The 19,014-nt window shown below is 44.9% G+C and overlaps 2 protein-coding genes across 3 annotated transcripts in view; one reads left to right on the top strand and one right to left on the bottom strand.

Annotated features, from left to right (window-relative positions):
* Positions 1-3,998, top strand: part of LOC128704539 (WD repeat-containing protein 48) — a 60,775-nt gene extending 56,777 nt beyond the window's left edge. The window contains exon 16 of one of the 2 annotated variants that reach the window (XM_070079787.1): positions 2,918-3,998. In XM_070079787.1, coding sequence (XP_069935888.1) covers positions 2,918-3,013 — 96 coding nt within the window. In that variant the 3' untranslated portion in view covers positions 3,014-3,998. The remainder of the gene's footprint in view (positions 1-2,917) is intronic. The other variant, XM_070079786.1, reaches the window with a different exon arrangement.
* A 6,447-nt stretch (positions 3,999-10,445) lies between these two features.
* Positions 10,446-14,306, bottom strand: LOC128704582 (protein hunchback-like). The gene has a single exon (XM_053799702.2). The coding sequence runs from the start codon at positions 14,255-14,257 to the stop codon at positions 11,237-11,239; it is 3,021 nt and encodes a 1,006-aa protein (XP_053655677.2). The 5' UTR covers positions 14,258-14,306; the 3' UTR covers positions 10,446-11,236.
* Positions 14,307-19,014: the final 4,708 nt, after the last annotated feature.

Here is a 19,014-nt window from a genome sequence, read left to right as displayed (position 1 = left end):
GAGGTACTACTGTCCTGTGGTAGTAGGTTGGTAGACAGCAACCACCCAGGGAGGTACTACTGTCCTGTGGTAGTAGGTTGGTAGACAGCAGCCACCCAGGGAGGTACTACTGTCCTGTGGTAGTAGGTTGGTAGACAGCAGCCACCCAGGGAGGTACTACTGTCCTGTGGTAGTAGGTTGGTAGGGAGCAACCACCCAGGGAGGTACTTCTGTCCTGTGGTAGTAGGTTGGTAGGCAGCAGCCACCCAAGGAGGTACTACCGTCCTGTGGTAGTAGGTTGGTAGACAGCAGCCGCCCAGGGAGGTACTGCAGTCCTGTGATAGTAGGATGCTTGACAGTAGCCATCCAGGGAGACACTACTGACTTGTGGTAGTAGGTTGGTAGACAGCAACCACCCAGGGAGATACTACTGTCCTGTGGTAGTAGGTTGGTAGACAGCAGCCACCCAAGGAGGTACTACCGTCCTGTGGTAGTAGGTTGGTAGACAGCAACCACCCAGGGAGGTACTACTGTCCTGTGGTAGTAGGTTGGTAGACAGCAGCCACCCAGGGAGGTACTACTGTCCTGTGGTAGTAGGCTGGTAGGCAGCAGCCACCCAGGGAGGTACTACTGTCCTGTGGTAGTAGGTTGGTAGACAGCAGCCACCCAGGGAGGTACTACTGTCCTGTGGTAGTAGGTTGGTAGACAGCAACCACCCAGGGAGGTACTACCATCCTGTGGTAGTAGGTTGGTAGACAGCAGCCACCCAGGGAGGTACTACTGTCCTGTGGTAGTAGGTTGGTAGACAGCAGCCACCCAGGGAGGTTCTACCATCCTGTGGTAGTAGGTTGGTAGACAGCAACCACCCAGGGAGGTACTACCATCCTGTGGTAGTAGGTTGGTAGACAGCAGCCACCCAGGGAGGTACTACTGTCCTGTGGTAGTAGGTTGGTAGGCAGCAGCCACCCATCCTTCCAAGTGAGGTTGAAATGAAAACCTGTAGTGTTTTACATGATGGTAAGAGTGCTGATGCCTTTTTTCTGTCTCATAAACACACAGGATAACAGGTATATCTTGCTACTTCTATTTACACTTAGGTCACACTATACATGAATGTTCATGCTTATATATTTACACACACACCCATCTGAGTTTTCTTCTATTTTCTTAATAGTTCTTGTTCTTTATTTCCTCTTATGTCCACGGGGATGTGGAAAAGAATCCTTTTTTGATAAGCCATGCGTGTCGTAAGAGGAGACTAAAATGCCAGGAGCAAGCGGATAATAACCCCTTCTCCTGTATGAATTATTAAATTTAAAAACAAAATGTTTCTTTTTGCATAATAGGTCACCTCCCTGCCTTAGTCAGATGCGGCCAGTGTGTTGAAAAAAAAAAAACTTAGGATTCAATGTACAGTGGACCCCCTGTTAACGATATTTTTTCACTCCAGAAGTATGTTCAGGTGCCAGTACTGACCGAATTTGTTCCCATAAGGAATATTGTGAAGTAGAGTAGTCCATTTCAGACCCTCAAACATACACGTACAAACGCACTTACATAAATACACTTACATAATTGGTCGCATTCGGAGGTGATCGTTATGCGGGGGTCCACTGTATTTTAGGCATTTTTCACCTGTACTTAGGATTCAGTGTAGGCCTGAGTGCTGTGCTACAGACAACCTCTGATTCACATCTGCCCAGTGTACTCCCCTTGTATTTACCACCATTTTGTCCTGGCAGGATAGACCCTAAAAACATGCATTTTAGGACACAAAATTGGTTCTTAGGAACATAAACCTCATACCAAAGCCCTTATGGAGATAACTATTCAGAACCAGTTAAGAGTACAAGTACGTACATGGATTGCCTGTATTGCCAGTCTCCCACCGTGGCAGGGTGACCTAAAAAGAAAAATGAAAGTTAGTAATGCACACAGGAGCAGGGGTTACTAGCCCCTTGCTCCCAGCATTTTAGTCACCTCTTACGACACACATAGCTTGTGGAGGAAGAATTCTGTTCCACTTCCCCATGGAGTGCCTATATTCTTATTCTTATGAATCTAGTTTTGTAAGTAGTTTCCAGAGAGCGATTAAGAACACAGACAAACAGTTCTTAGTCCTGGAGAGAACCTGGACATCAGCATTTCCATAATAAGATGCCCAAAATGCTCTGCATGACCAGGGGCTTTCCATGCGCAGTATTAAATGTTGTTCATTTTTTGTACAAACTGCAGTATGTATCATGTAGAATTAGAATTTGAATTTGAAAGTGCTTCCTCTTGTGTCCTTAACCATAATCTGTTGATGTTATATATACAGTGTAACCTTGGTACTCAAACTTAATTCACTCCAGAAGGCTGTTCAAGTGCCTATCTCTTCGAGTACCAAATAAATTTTTCCCATGAGGAATAATTAATAACAATTTTTCACCTCTGTTGTGACTCTAACCAATTTTCTTTTTGGTTGGCTGTTATCACTAATCTTCTTATGCCCCATGGTGACTTATTTATACAAATAAAATCAGCTACATCATTTTTTACCATTGTAGTTTCAACTGTGACCCTTAACGTCTGTAGACAAAACAAATTAACTTAACATAAGAACATAGATGACATTCCAAGCGCTTCATGATTTCTCATTTTATCACAATTCCATGATAATGTGAGAGATCATGAAAACACTTGGAATTCCACTATTTTTTTCACAGTGGTTGTTCTGCATATTGTGATATCGCCTGTTTACTGTGATCTAATTGCATAAGAACAAAAGAATGGATGAACACTGGCCCATACAAGGCAGGTCCTCATCAGAACCACCCATGTACTTGTCCAACTTTTCCCCAAAGTTACCCTAGATCTTCCTTCTGTATCCCAGACACCAATTAAACCCAACCCTTCCCACTCATATATTTGTTCAATCTCTGTGTTTCTCCCGCAGGTATTGGACCCAAACATGGATCTTCGTACCGTGCAGCATTTCATCTGGGGTAACATCACTCAAGACCTAGTGTTATTTTATCGACCGATCAAGTGAAACCAGCCTGTGTGTTGGGCCAGCATTCCTTATATAATGTGTAGGAGGAAGTTACTGCCTGCATTTAAATGCAACCAGTAGACTTTTTCACTGCATTTTATTGTTATATGTTAATAGAAAATAGGGATCCTCTTTTTTTTAGGGTTTTTAAAACAGAACTTTGATTCATACCAGAAAAAAACAGGTTTTGAAATTTGAGTTGTGTATGCTGCAATCATTTTCACTGTATACAATCATTTTCATATATTGACTCATTCATAATTCTGTATTTACCTTGCTTATACATATAGAATGTATTTCTGCTCTGTCGGACCTACTGTTCAACATCGGTCTGATGAAAGATGGGCAGTAAGCTGACGTATTATACACTAAACACCCATACACAGAGCAAGCCTTTGCAAAGGCCTCTCGGTAGACTTTTAATTTTCAACATTGGCTTCGAGTAATGTTATTAGGTAATTCATTTACTCTCATTATCTTAACATCACAATTATTCAAAATCTCATTATCCAAAATATTGTCTATGACATTATACTTTATGTATTGTCTATGACATTATAATCTATATATTGTCTATGACATTGTAATTTATATATTGCTGGTGGCATCCCTCGCCTCGGAGTGAATCTATGCAGCTTATATATAGACTTGATGATAGACCTGGGGTCATCACATAAATGCCAGTTCACACATGGCGAGAGACCACCGTGCTGTATATACGTAATGCTTAATTCTGCGAGTGAACGAGAACTGCCCACCCCACACACACACACAGCTTCATCGAGTGGTCTGGTAAACAATTTCGACTGGAGGAACCTCATTGCTGTCGCAAACAATTTGGCTGACTATGGTGTACATAATGGAATTTTGGTTGTATACATTTGCAATTGTAGTTACATTAATCTTGTATATCTCAATGGTAACTTGATAACCAATGTAAGGGAAGTGCTATAATAATAATAATAATAATAATAATAATTGTATATGTGCATGGTTTTCCTCGCCCTTACACTGAAATACACAATTTAGACAATTGAATTTAAAATTGGAAAGACTATAAAGTAGAATCCCACAGATTCACTTTCTGTGGTTTCGGTTATCCAGGATTCACCATGGCCCAAAAATAACTTAATTTTGCTTAATAATGGTCCCAGAGCACAAAAGTAGTGATGGCGACACTTCTTCAAAGCCTAAGAGAAGCTGTGAAGCACTTCCTATCCCCTAATTTTTCAATTAAAATTTATTATAGGTATATGCACATGTAAAAAAAAAAAAGGCTTATATATAAGGTTTGCTACTGACCCCGGTTTTGGGCATCCACAGCAAGTCTTGGAACATATCACCTATGAATATGGGGGGACGACTGTATACGGCTAGAACTCGATTACTGCGAATAATGAATCCCATGAGTAGTGACATTACTGGAATTCAAACTATTTGAATTACAGACTCCTCTATATACGAACACTTGCATTGCAAACTTTCGATAACATAAGAACATAAGAAAGGAGGAACACTGCAGCAGGCCTGTTGGCCCATACTAGGCAGGTCCTTTACAATTCATCCCACTAACAAACATTTGACCTACCCAATTTTCAATGCCACCCAAGAAATAAGCTCTGATGTGCAAGTCCCTCTCAAATCCAACCCCTCCCACTCATGTACTTATCCAACCTAAATTTGAAACTACCCAAAGTCCTAGCCTCAATAACCCAACTAGGTAGACTGTTCCACTCATCTACTACCCTATTTCCAAACCAATACTTTCCTGTGTCCTTTCTAAATCTAAACTTACCTAATTTAAATCCATTACTGCGGGTTCTCTCTTGGAGAGACATCCTCAAGACCTTGTTAATATCCCCTTTATTAATACCTATCTTCCACTTATACACTTCGTAATATGAACAATTTGCAGGAAGTGCCGAGATGTAAACAATACATGGTAGGTTACTCCAGAGGCATCGTTCATACGTGTCCTTGTGCTCTCTCAACAAATTCAGTGTCATTTGTGAGGAAGCTAGACACACAAAGTCGGTACCTGAACAGTTGGGCTGTGGTTCGTACCTCGGTTTATGTGCGGCCAGCAGTAACAACCTGGTTGATCAGGTTCTGATCCACTGGGAGGCCCTGGAACATCCTCCAGGTAGACTTCAGGTAGGAGGAATGAAGAAGCAGAGGAAATGCTGAAAAAGTTCTTCACAACATACTAGACTGGAAAATGTATTAGAAATATATTCTTAATGTTGAAATAATAGGCACTCTTCTGACAAAATAGCTATTAAATGAATGACAGTAAACAGGTTTCTTCTTTTTTTTAGGTCATTTTGCCTCAGCGAGAGATGGCTGTTGTTCCTGAACAATCGTCAAGTTACATCATCTGAACTTTCCACCCCAGTGTGTGGTTCTGATCCAAGGAACTGGATGTATCCTTTCCTTTGATATGGTTACACTTTCTTAATTTGATTGTCACTCTGACTTGTGGGTTTAACACTCAGAGAAATAATGGAGCTACCGGGGATAAGAGAAACTCATTTAGAATACGTACTGCATTTATTTTGACATGATATTGTAGGTGAATGCGACCATGCGTGCACATGCGCACACACACACACCCCTATATACACCTCTCAGTGTATATCTCAGTGTGGTATAAACCTTGGTAATAAATACCAACAAGTTGGTTTAGAAAGACATGTAGGCAAGCACTATGACATATTTATTAGAAAACGTTTCGGTCCTGGGACCTTGAGAAGTGATCAAGGTCCCAGGACTGAAACGTTTTCTAATAAATATGTCATAGTGTTTGCTTACGTGTCTTTCTAAACCATATCTCAGTGTATATACACTGGTAGTTTACATTAATCAGTATTTTAGGTATTAAAGTATTCTTGACTGGTGGTGTACAGGTGACATGTAGCCTTAATAACCCTCGTGTAGTAGATAGTCTTGAAACCCCCATTAACCAACCAGACAAGCTGAAGATTAAGACATATGCAACAGTTGGGTATCTTTATTGATGAATCGTTTTGCCTACACAGTAGGCTTCTACAGTCAAATACAGGGTCAATAGGTGTAGTAATGAAATGAAGATTGTATAATCAGTCCGTCAACCTTGGAGAAATAGTATTTGAGGTGATCAGTCCCTCAGCCTGGAGAAGAGTTCAGCTTCATGGTCTGAAAAAATATGAAGCTGAAGCATGGGAACGGAGTCTTAAATACTGCCGAAGGTGAGGCAGAAGATCTCCAAGATGTTGTAGGGGACTGGATCCACTAGTGGCAGTAAGAAGGCAGGTCCATATGGAATCCAACCCTTCTTACTTCCACTAGTGGAAGTAAGAAGGCAGGTCCATATGGAATCCAACCTTTCTTATTTCCACTAGTGGAAGTAAGAAGGCAGGTCCATATGGAATCCAACCCTTCTTACTTCCACTAGTGGAAGTAAGAAGGCAGGTCCATCTGGAATCCAACCCTTCTTACTTCCACTAGCAGAAGTAAGAAGGCAGGTCCATATGGAATCCAACCCTTCTTACTTCCACTAGTGGAAGTAAGAAGGCAGGTCCATATGGAATCCAACCTTTCTTACTTCCACTAGTGGAAGTAAGAAGGCAGGTCCATATGGAATCCAACCCTTCTTACTTCCACTAGTGGAAGTAAGAAGGCAGGTCCATCTGGAATCCAACCCTTCTTACTTCCACTAGTGGCAGTAAGAAGGCAGGTCCATCTGAAATCCAACCCTTCTTACTCATCCTCTGTGGAAGTGAACTCTTCTCCAGGCTGAGGGACTGACCACCTTGAATACATTTTCTCCAAGGTTGATGGACTGATTACATAATCTTCACTACTACATCTGCTGCCTCTGCACTCGACTGAAGAAGCCGACTGTGTAGGCAGAACGTCTCAACAGTAAAGATACCCAACTGTTGCACATGTGTCTTAATTATCACACATATGCCTAGCTTGAAAGGTGTTGAATACTTAATACAATCATAACTCATGATTGCAAACTAACTCCCTATTGGCAGGGATTGAACTCTTGGTGAGTGAGGCATAACCCCCCCCCCACACATACACATTGCTCTCTCTCACAATACCCACATGTACACATTGCTCTCTCTCACAATACCCACATGTGCACATTGCTCTCTCTCACAATACCCACATGTGCACATTGCTCTCTCTCACAATACCCACATGTACACATTGCTCTCTCTCACAATACCCACATGTACACATTGCTCTCTCTCACAATACCCACATGTGCACATTGCTCTCTCTCACAATACCCACATGTACACATTGCTCTCTCTCACAATACCCACATGTACACATTGCTCTCTCTCACAATACCCACATGTGCACATTGCTCTCTCTCACAATACCCACATGTACACATTGCTCTCTCTCACAATACCCACATGTACACATTGCTCTCTCTCACAATACCCACATGTACACATTGCTCTCTCTCACAATACCCACATGTACACATTGCTCTCTCTCACAATACCCACATGTGCACATTGCTCTCTCTCACAATACCCACATGTACACATTGCTCTCTCTCACAATACCCACATGTACACATTGCTCTTTCTCACAATACCCACATGTACACATTGCTCTCTCTCACAATACCCACATGTACACATTGCTCTCTCTCACAATACCCACATGTACACATTGCTCTCTCTCACAATACCCACATGTACACATTGCTCTCTCTCTCACAATACCCACATGTACACATTGCTCTCTCTCACAATACCCACACGTACACATTGCTCTCTCTCACAATACCCACATGTACACATTGCTCTCTCACAATACCCACATGTACACATTGCTCTCTCTCACAATACCCACATGTACACATTGCTCTCTCTCACAATACCCACATGTACACATTGCTCTCTCTCACAGTACACACATGTACACATTGCTCTCTCTCACAATACCCACATGTACACATTGCTCTCTCTCACAATACCCACATGTACACATTGCTCTCTCTCACAATACCCACATGTGCACATTGCTCTCTCTCACAATACCCACATGTAGACATTGCTCTCTCTCACAATACCCACATGTACACATTGCTCTCTCTCACAATACCCACATGTACACATTGCTCTCTCTCACAATACCCACATGTACACATTGCTCTCTCTCACAATACCCACATGTACACATTGCTCTCTCTCACAATACCCACATGTACACATTGCTCTCTCTCACAATACCCACATGTACACATTGCTCTCTCTCACAATACCCACATGTACACATTGCTCTCTCTCACAATACCCACATGTACACATTGCTCTCTCTCACAATACCCACATGTACACATTGCTCTCTCACAATACCCACATGTACACATTGCTCTCTCACAATACCCACATGTACACATTGCTCTCTGTCACAATACCCACATGTACACATTGCTCTCTCACAATACCCACATGTACACATTGCTCTCTCACAATACCCACATGTACACATTGCTCTCTGTCACAATACCCACATGTGCACATTGCTCTCTCTCACAATACCCACATGTACACATTGCTCTCTCTCACAATACCCACATGTGCACATTGCTCTCTCTCACAATACCCACATGTGCACATTGCTCTCTCACAATACCCACATGTGCACATTGCTCTCTCTCACAATACCCACATGTGCACATTGCTCTCTCACACAATACCCACATGTGCACATTGCTCTCTCTCACAATACCCACATGTACACATTGCTCTCTCACAATACCCACATGTGCACATTGCTCTCTCTCACAATACCCACATGTACACATTGCTCTCTCTCACAATACCCACATGTACACATTGCTCTCTCTCTCACAATACCCACATGTACACATTGCTCTCTCTCACAATACCCACATGTACACATTGCTCTCTCTCACAATACCCACATGTGCACATTGCTCTCTCTCACAATACCCACATGTGCACATTGCTCTCTCTCACAATACCCACATGTACACATTGCTCTCTCTCACAATACCCACATGTACACATTGCTCTCTCTCACAATACCCACATGTACACATTGCTCTCTCTCTCACAATACCCACATGTACACATTGCTCTCTCTCACAATACCCACATGTACACATTGCTCTCTCACACAATACCCACATGTGCACATTGCTCTCTCTCACAATACCCACATGTGCACATTGCTCTCTCACACAATACCCACATGTGCACATTGCTCTCTCTCACAATACCCACATGTGCACATTGCTCTCTCACACAATACCCACATGTGCACATTGCTCTCTCACACAATACCCACATGTGCACATTGCTCTCTCACACAATACCCACATGTGCACATTGCTCTCTCTCACAATACCCACATGTGCACATTGCTCTCTCACACAATACCCACATGTACACATTGCTCTCTCTCACAATACCCACATGTACACATTGCTCTCTCTCACAATACCCACATGTACACATTGCTCTCTCTCTCACAATACCCACATGTACACATTGCTCTCTCTCACAATACCCACATGTGCACATTGCTCTCTCACACAATACCCACATGTGCACATTGCTCTCTCACACAATACCCACATGTGCACATTGCTCTCTCTCACAATACCCACATGTGCACATTGCTCTCTCTCACAATACCCACATGTGCACATTGCTCTCTCACACAATACCCACATGTGCACATTGCTCTCTCTCACAATACCCACATGTGCACATTGCTCTCTCTCACAATACCCACATGTGCACATTGCTCTCTCACAATACCCACATGTGCACATTGCTCTCTCACACAATACCCACATGTGCACATTGCTCTCTCTCACAATACCCACATGTGCACATTGCTCTCTCTCACAATACCCACATGTGCACATTGCTCTCTCTCACAATACCCACATGTGCACATTGCTCTCTCTCACAATACCCACATGTACACATTGCTCTCTCACAATACCCACATGTGCACATTGCTCTCTCACACAATACCCACATGTGCACATTGCTCTCTCTCACAATACTAACATGTGCACATTGCTCTCTCACAATACCCACATGTGCACATTGCTCTCTCACACAATACCCACATGTGCACATTGCTCTCTCTCACAATACCCACATGTGCACATTGCTCTCTCTCACAATACCCACATGTGCACATTGCTCTCTCTCACAATACCGACATGTGCACATTGCTCTCTCTCACAATACCCACATGTACACATTGCTCTCTCTCACAATACCCACATGTGCACATTGCTCTCTCACACAATACCCACATGTGCACATTGCTCTCTCTCACAATACCCACATGTGCACATTGCTCTCTCTCACAATACCCACATGTGCACATTGCTCTCTCACACAATATTAACATTACACACAAAATTCACTGATTTTTGCTACGGTTTAAAGACATCATTTATGTAGGTTTTTACTGTACATCTTGTCAGTAATTGTACCAACATTACAAGACATTTCTTTAAAGGTACGTAAATGAATTATTTCTTGACGGACACTAAAGAACTCGAGTGATCTAAGGCTTTTTATGATTACGAATTTAGGGTGAATATATTTATTTACTAGCTTGGGTCAGTCTGGACCTGACTTGCTTGGGTCAGAGACTTAAGCTGGTAAGTGACTTGGACCTGCCTAGCATGGGCCAGTAGGCCTGCTGCAGTGCTTCTTATGTTCTTATATTATGTACAAGTGATACAGTTGACTAGAGCCTCAGTGTTACTGTGGTTCACCGAACTACAACCACTAGCATAACCACCCACCACTGGAACTAGTATTTTTAGTCATAACCAATACATTAAGTTCACCACCACTTGGGAACTGAGATTTAAGTGATGCTCATTCACTTGACACTTGCAAGAGTCTGCTTAGCTTGGGCCAGTAAACCTGTAGCAGTGCTCCTTGAAGCGGGTGTGACTTGGACCTGTAGTAGTGCCCCTTATGTTTTTCTTAAGAGAACAATATTGAGACAAGCACCAGTTAAAGAGAACAGCGAGCCACATTTCATGTATGTGAGGTAACTGAAGTTCAGTGCAGCTGTACACAGGTATCAATGCTGGGTCACCACATGGAGAAGACCTGGGCCAGGACCTGTCCTGGCAAATCTACCTGTACCTGTGCAGGTATCAATTACACTTAGTCATGATTGTGGTAATAATAATATCAGACTTCAGGAGTGTGAGGAACGTGCTACATGCAGGAAGAAAGCCACTTTGTCCATGGCTTGGTGGCCACACTTGTTGCAAGTGAATGGGTTGTGGTAGCCATGGTAACCCATGTGCATGGTGTACATTACCACATCTTTGAAAGCCATGTCACAAAACTGGCAGTGGTGGGCAGCCCGCCAGGTCTCTTGTGTGGCACCATGTTGTGCTAGAGGCACGAGTGAAGGCATGCGGTTCTCGCATGTCTTACTATGGCTCTCCTCTCTCTCCTTTCTTATGTCTTCATCATGTCCACTACTCTCACCTTCAGCACTTTCACTAAGACGCAGGGTGATACGTTCTAACTTGAAAGCACGACCCTTACGGCGATTTTTCAAAGGTGGAGTTGATGTCTCTGAGAGCGGGGGAGACAGGTGATCAGGAGAGAGAGAGGAACGAGATTCATTCCTCTGATGGAGAGGCGGAGGTTCCTGACTCGTGTCTCGAATTTGTTGAGGTGGTGTGAGCTCACTAGCCATGCTGGTCTGCTGGAGCAGTGTTTGTTCCTTACTCAAATCCAGGACCCCGTCATTGTTAGGTGAGAGGATCTGCACAATGGAAGATTGAGGTGAGGGTTGGCGGGGTTCCTCCTGGGGCGGGAAGGGTTGAGGATCTTGAAGAGCTGGTTGAACAAAGTGTTGCAGGTGCTGCTGCAGGCCAAATGCCGGGTGAATCTGTCTACTCACTATATGCTGGTAAATAAAGGGGTTCATATGGGTGAGATATTCCTTTAGATTGTGAGCCGCAGCTAAGGGTGAGTACATTGGACCCATCTCGGTGTTAGTGAATGGCAACCGCTGGTGAGGTAACATGGGTGGGCGTACTGGTGAAGAAGATCGACGTTCTGGAGTCATGGAATGTTCGTTGGTTTGCGGGGAACCAAGAGTGTCATTCCTATCCTCTCGTCGTTCATGAACCATCATATGTTGTGAAAATAGCTCTCTACGGTCTGTGATGAAGTCACATATTGAACATCTCAGGATATCCTCAGGAGATAAAGGATTTATACACGCTGCTCGTTCTCGTTCCAGTAAGAGTTCTCGTAAGTGCTCGTGGTCTTCTAGTGAATGAGGCAGGTCCTCAGAGGATTTTTCAAGAGTATGAGACAAGATTGGTGAAGTGCTTTGCAGGTTCTCAATCATGTTTGGATAAGTGTAGGAAAACAGTGAGTATGGAGGCCTGGTGCATGACAGTGGTGGGACAGAACCTGGTTGTCTCACTCCTGGTACCTGGGGACTGTCCAGGGGTGAGGTGGGTGATGAAGGAATTTTTCTGGTGACATGCATCTGTGCCTTCAAGATTTGAGCATGATTCTGATAATTTGGAGGAAGAATTGGCATCCCTTTGTCATCTTTCTTCAGCTTGGGTCCCCTTCGTGTTCCATAAACATCAATAATGGGAATGGGGTTTGGTGTTCCATCAGGGTTGAGCACCATGGCTGGGTTATGACCGTACTTACGTAGGTGAAGCTTAAGAGAATGACAATATTTAGTGGCGTAGGTGCAGTCTGAACACCGATATTGATATATATTACTATGGGATTTCATGTGAGAGTTCAGCATTGATTTATTCACACAGGAGTATTTACACTTGTTACATTTAAAAGGTTTCGACCCAAAATGGTTCCTGAGGTGATATTCCAGGTGATGTTTATATTCTGTAACGAAGGGACATTTGGAACAGGCTAGAAGTTTCTCACTCTTGATGTGTGATCGGGCATGCTCCCAGAAGTCACTCTTGGTAATGGCCACATACTCACACTGTTTACACTTAAAAGTTTTCACTTTTCCCTGTGAATTGACTCGTGGCACCCGGATGCTCTCCAGGTCTTCGTTTGAGTCGAGTTTTATATCATGTTCCTCCTGCATGTGTTCTCTCATCTTGGACTCTGTGTGAGCGGTGAAGTCACACTTGGCGCACTTGTGGTCGTAGTGAGTGTTGACATGAACGCTGAAGTGGAAACGAGAAGTACCAGAATACGAACAAATATGACACTGAAACACCTGAGACTTGTCTCCTGCCTCCCCTTCATTCCCCGACATGACTCCTGATAACTTCATGACATACTGCAGGCGGGAGAGATGATCCATATCACTGTGCATCATGGAGGACTCTGTTGTGTCATCACTATCAGGTTCTATGCTGGATGGCAAGTGTTGTTCATTCTCCTGATATATTTCATCATATGGAGACATTCTCTCTATGCTCTCAACTTTCCCATATGAATGATCATAAACATTGAATGACTGGTCCGGCTCTTCACCAGATGGAGTTCGAGCAGAGTTTGTGGGAAGATCCGGTGATTCTCCAGCCTTTTCAATGGGGGATCTCATTGGATCACTGTGGTCAGGTGGAGCGAAGCAAAGCAGAGTATCGGAGTCGTTTAGGCGATCACCAACCTTACGTTCCTGAGGGTTGCTTTGACATTTTTCAACCTGTTTTGACTCCTTGATAGTTCCCTCCTGTGAATGTCCTGCTGTAGGGGACAACTGTCTGGGGGTGTAAACATTGTCTGCGGGGAAATTGGACTGGGGACCTGCCGTGTATGGGTCAGTAGGCCTGTTGCAATGTTCCTTTATTATAGTATGTTCTTCAAAGTGAGGACTGATTTTAATCCCTGATGTATCTTCCATATCATGTTCAATGGATATGTTCATTGGCTCTTCTTTCACCACGCTGTTCTCCTGAAGATAACTCTTTCTCACATGACTAGCGTCGTTGATGCTAGTCATGTGAGCTTGGTCCAGCTCCATTGCAGTTCTCGCACTGCCTTCGTAGCCTCCTAGAGGAGTTAAGGCAGACACTCTCCCTTCATAACTGATATCTGAGGGCCCATGACACTCTGGGGGAGTGCCAGTAGCAGTTATGGGAGAGGTGGCAGGCAGGGTACCAGTGGGCAGTGGTTGGGCAGGCACTGCCTCACAGTCAGCAGACATTGTGGGTGATTGGGTAGGAAAGATGTCTGCCAGGTTGGTCTCCTGCATCATCAGGCAGACGACAGACACCAGCTTCACTCCTGTAATGTAAAAGAAGAATATTAACTCCCTACTCTTAATACACACACAGGAGCTGTGAATCGACCCCTGCAGCCACAATTAGGTGAGTACAGAGAGTGTGTGTGTGTGTGTGTGTGAGAGAGAGAGAGAGAGAGGATGAACAGCTGACAGAGATAGAGGGAAACACAGCTGACTCTCTGTTAGCTGACAGAGTCAGCAGTAAGCTCTGTGACATCCACCCTCGGTGTTACTAAGAGAGGTCACTGTTTGAGGTCACTCCCGTTGTCCAGGTGTGACCTCACACCCCTGTCATGGTCATGGCTTATCACAACACCCAATATAGGCGACCTCAGACCATGACAGGGTCTACAAGACCACTAGTCAGTATATGTCATTATAACACTAGCAGGACCATGCTAGGCAGGTACTACTGGACCATGCTAGGCAGGTAGTACTGGACCATGCTAGGCAGGTAGTACTGGTCCATGCTAGGCAGGTACTACTGGACCATGCTAGGCAGGTACTACTGGACCATGCTAGGAAGGTACTACTGGACCATGCTAGGCAGGTACTACTGGACCATGCTAGGCAGGTACTACTGGACCATGCTAGGCAGGTACTACTGGACCATGCTAGGCAGGTACTACTGGACCATGCTAGGCAGGTACTACTGGACCATGCTAGGCAGGTACTACTGGACCATGCTAGGCAGGTACTACTGGACCATGCTAGGCAGGTACTACTGGACCATGCTAGGCAGGTACTACTGGACCATGCTAGGCAGGTACTACTGGACCATGCTAGGAAGGTACTACTGGACCATGCTAGGCAGGTACTACTGGACCATGCTAGGCAGGTACTACTGGACCATGCTAGGAAGGTACTACTGGACCATGCTAGGCAGGTACTACTGGACCATGCTAGGCAGGTACTACTGGACCATGCTAGGCAGGTACTACTGGACCATGCTAGGCAGGTACTACTGGACCATGCTAGGCAGGTACTACTGGACCATGCTAGGCAGGTACTACTGGACCATGCTAGGCAGGTACTACTGGACCATGCTAGGCAGGTACTACTGGACCATGCTAGGCAGGTACTACTGGACCATGCTAGGCAGGTACTACTGGACCATGCTAGGCAGGTACTACTGGACCATGCTAGGCAGGTACTACTGGACCATGCTAGGCAGGTACTACTGGTCCATGCTTGGCAGGTACTACTGGACCATGCTAAGCAGGTAGTACAGGACTATGCTAGGCAGGTACTACTGGTCCATGCTAGGCAGGTACTACTGGACAATGCTAGGCAGGTACTACTGGACCATGCTAAGCAGGTACTGGTGGACCATGCTAGGCAGGTAATACTGGATCCTGCTAGGCAGGTACTACTGGACCCTGCTAGGCAGGTACTACTGAACCATGCTAGGCAGGTACTACTGGACCATGCTAGGCAGGTACTACTGGACCATACTAGGCAGATGGTACTGGTAATAGGTTACTGAAAGCAGTGAGGAGTTTTTACGAGGATAGTGAGGCTCAGGTTAGAGTATGTAGGAGAGAGGGAGATTATTTCCCAGTAAAAGTAGGCCTTAGGCTGTGATGTGTGATGTCACCATGGTTGATCAATATATTTATAGATGGAGTTATAAGAGAAGTGAATGCTGGAGTGTTTGGCAAGAGGTGTGGAGTTAAAAGATAAAGAATCTAACACAAAGTGGGAGTTGTCACAGTTGCTTTTTGCTGATGACACTGTGCTTTTGGGAGATTCTGAAGAGAAGTTGCAGAGGTTGGTGGATGAATTTGGTAGGGTGTGCAAAAGAAGAAAATTGAAAGTGAATACAGGAAAGAGTAAGGTGATGAGGATAATAAAAAGATTAGGTGATGAAAGATTGGATATCAGATTGGAGGGAGAGAGTATGGAGGAGGTGAATCTATTCAGATATTTGGGAGTGGACTTGGTGTGAATATTATGAGGTGTATACCTGGAGGGTGTTTTGTGGGTCATGGACCGCGGCCCGGTCCATGACCAGGGATGACCAGGGATGCAATTCTGAAAGCTGACTCAATCCATAGTCAGAAACTGTTGTTTGTGTTGTGTCCCTGTCAGCTGTTGGTAGGGGAGGTAGGGGAGAAGGGATAAGGGAGGGGATAAAGGGTATTGCCCATACTGCTGCCCACATACCCATAAATACTGACCGGAAGTGGCGGTGAAGGTATCACAAAAGGTGTTAAAAAGAGTGGACCAGCTGCTGGCCCAGCGACTGGACCAGCTACTGGACCAGCCACTGAACGTTCTGCCGGACCAGTCACTGAACCGTACTGGACCATTTGGTGGTCCAGTGCCGTACAGGAGAGAAATACTGGCGTGGGTGCCCCACCTCTTACGACCTCTGATATTTATCTTACTTAGAACCCCCCCTCCCCCCTCTCTCTTTCCTCTCTGCTCCCTCCCCCTCTCTCTCTCTCTCTCTCTCTCTCTCTCTCTCTCTCTCTCTCTCTCTCTCTCTCTCTCTCTCTCTCTCTCTCTCTCTCTCCCTCCCTCCCTCCCTCCCTCCCTCTCCCTCCCTCTCCCTCCCTCTCCCTCCCTCCCCCTCCCTCCCTCCCTCTCTCTCTCCTGAGAAAGAGAGAGCACACACACACACACACTAACATATACATAGTTACATCAATTATTCCTTGGGTAATGGGGTTTCAAGTCTATCCACTACAAGAGGGTATTCAAATGGGGGTTTCAAGTCATGATAGAAGGTGGTCAGTACCCCAGTCATGACAGAAGGTGGTCAGTCCCTCAGTCATGATAGAAGGTGGTCAGTCCCTCAGTCATGATAGAAGGTGGTCAGTACCTCAGTCATGATAGAAGGTAGTCAGTACCTCAGTCATGATAGAAGGTGGTCAGTACCTCAGTCATGATAGAAGGTAGTCAGTACCTCAGTCATGATAGAAGGTAGTCAGTACCTCAGTCATGATAGAAGGTAGTCAGTACCTCAGTCATGATAGAAGGTGGTCAGTATCTCAGTCATGATAGAAGGTAGTCAGTACCTCAGTCATGATAGAAGGTGGTCAGTACCTCAGTCATGATAGAAGGTGGTCAGTACCTCAGTCATGATAGAAGGTAGTCAGTACCTCAGTCATGATAGAAGGTAGTCAGTACCTCAGTCATGATAGAAGGTGGTCAGTACCTCAGTCATGATAGAAGGTGGTCAGTACCTCAGTCATGATAGAAGGTGGTCAGTACCTCAGTCATGATAGAAGGTGGTCAGTACCTCAGTCATGATAGAAGGTGGTCAGTACCTCAGTCATGATAGAAGGTGGTCAGTACCTCAGTCATGATAGAAGGTGGTCAGTACCTCAGTCATGATAGAAGGTAGTCAGTACCTCAGTCATGATAGAAGGTGGTCAGTACCTCAGTCATGATAGGTGATCAGTACCTCAGTCATGATAGAAGGTGGTCAGTACCTCAGTCATGACAGAAGGGGATCAGTACCTCAGTCATGATAGAAGGTAGTCAGTACCTCAGTCATGATAGAAGGTGGTCAGTACCTCAGTCATGATAGAAGGTGGTCAGTACCTCAGTCATGACAGAAGGGGATCAGTACCTCAGTCATGATAGAAGGTAGTCAGTACCTCAGTCATGATAGAAGGTGGTCAGTACCTCAGTCATGATAGAAGGTGGTCAGTACCTCAGTCATGACAGAAGGGGATCAGTACCTCAGTCATGATAGAAGGTAGTCAGTACCTCAGTCATGATAGAAGGTGGTCAGTACCTCAGTCATGATAGAAGGTGGTCAGTACCTCAGTCATGACAGAAGGGGATCAGTACCTCAGTCATGATAGAAGGTAGTCAGTACCTCAGTCATGATAGAAGGTGGTCAGTACCTCAGTCATGACAGAAGGTGGTCAGTACCTCAGTCATGACAGAAGGTGGTCAGTACCTCAGTCATGACAGAAGGTGGTCAGTACCTCAGTCATGACAGAAAGGGATCAGTCCCACCTTGATACAAGAGGATCCAGTAGCTACCATCCAGCAGTGTTGGAGTTACTATCAATTATGACAGGCTTATCCAAGAGAGGTAGGCCTGCTGTGTGTGCTACCAGTCTGGCAGATTCTGGTAGGATTAGGTAATCACTGAGTTTATTTGTTTACAAATGCTAGGCCTACAGGCCTACCCGTGATAACATTATTAACACTGTGTCACTAGCCACTGCTGCCCTCGGTAAGTAGGTACCTGGGTGTTAGTCTACTAACACTTGCTGTCAGTGTTCACTTAGCAGTAAGTAGGTACCTAGTTCTTAGTTTACTAACACCTGTTGTCAGTGTTCACCTAGCAGTAAGTAGGTATCTGGGTGTTAGTCTACTAACACCTGTTGTCACTGTTCACCTAGCAGTAAGTAGATATCTGGGTGTTAGTCTACTAACACCTGCTGTCACTGTTCACCTAGCAGTAAGTAGGTACCTGGGTGTTAGTCTACTAACACCTGCTGTCAGTGTTCACCTAGCAGTAAGTAGGTACCTGGGTGTTCCTCTACTAACACTTACTAACACAGAAGGGGGAAACACCCCAACAGTACGGAAAACGTCTCAACAGTATGGGAAACGGCCCCAACGGTATGGGAAACTGCCCCAACAGTATGGGAAACGGCCCCAACAGTATGGGAAACGGCCCCAACAGTATGGGAAACGGCCCCAACAGTATGGGAAACTGCCCCAACAGAATGGGAAACGGCCCCCAACAGTATGGGAAACGG

The sequence above is a fragment of the Cherax quadricarinatus genome, unplaced genomic scaffold (genome assembly GCF_038502225.1).
Source record: "Cherax quadricarinatus isolate ZL_2023a unplaced genomic scaffold, ASM3850222v1 Contig16, whole genome shotgun sequence".
In the NCBI taxonomy this organism is placed as follows: domain Eukaryota; kingdom Metazoa; phylum Arthropoda; class Malacostraca; order Decapoda; family Parastacidae; genus Cherax; species Cherax quadricarinatus.
The sequence above is the reverse complement of the archived record's forward strand: the minus strand, read 5'-3'. Positions and strand labels throughout refer to the sequence as shown.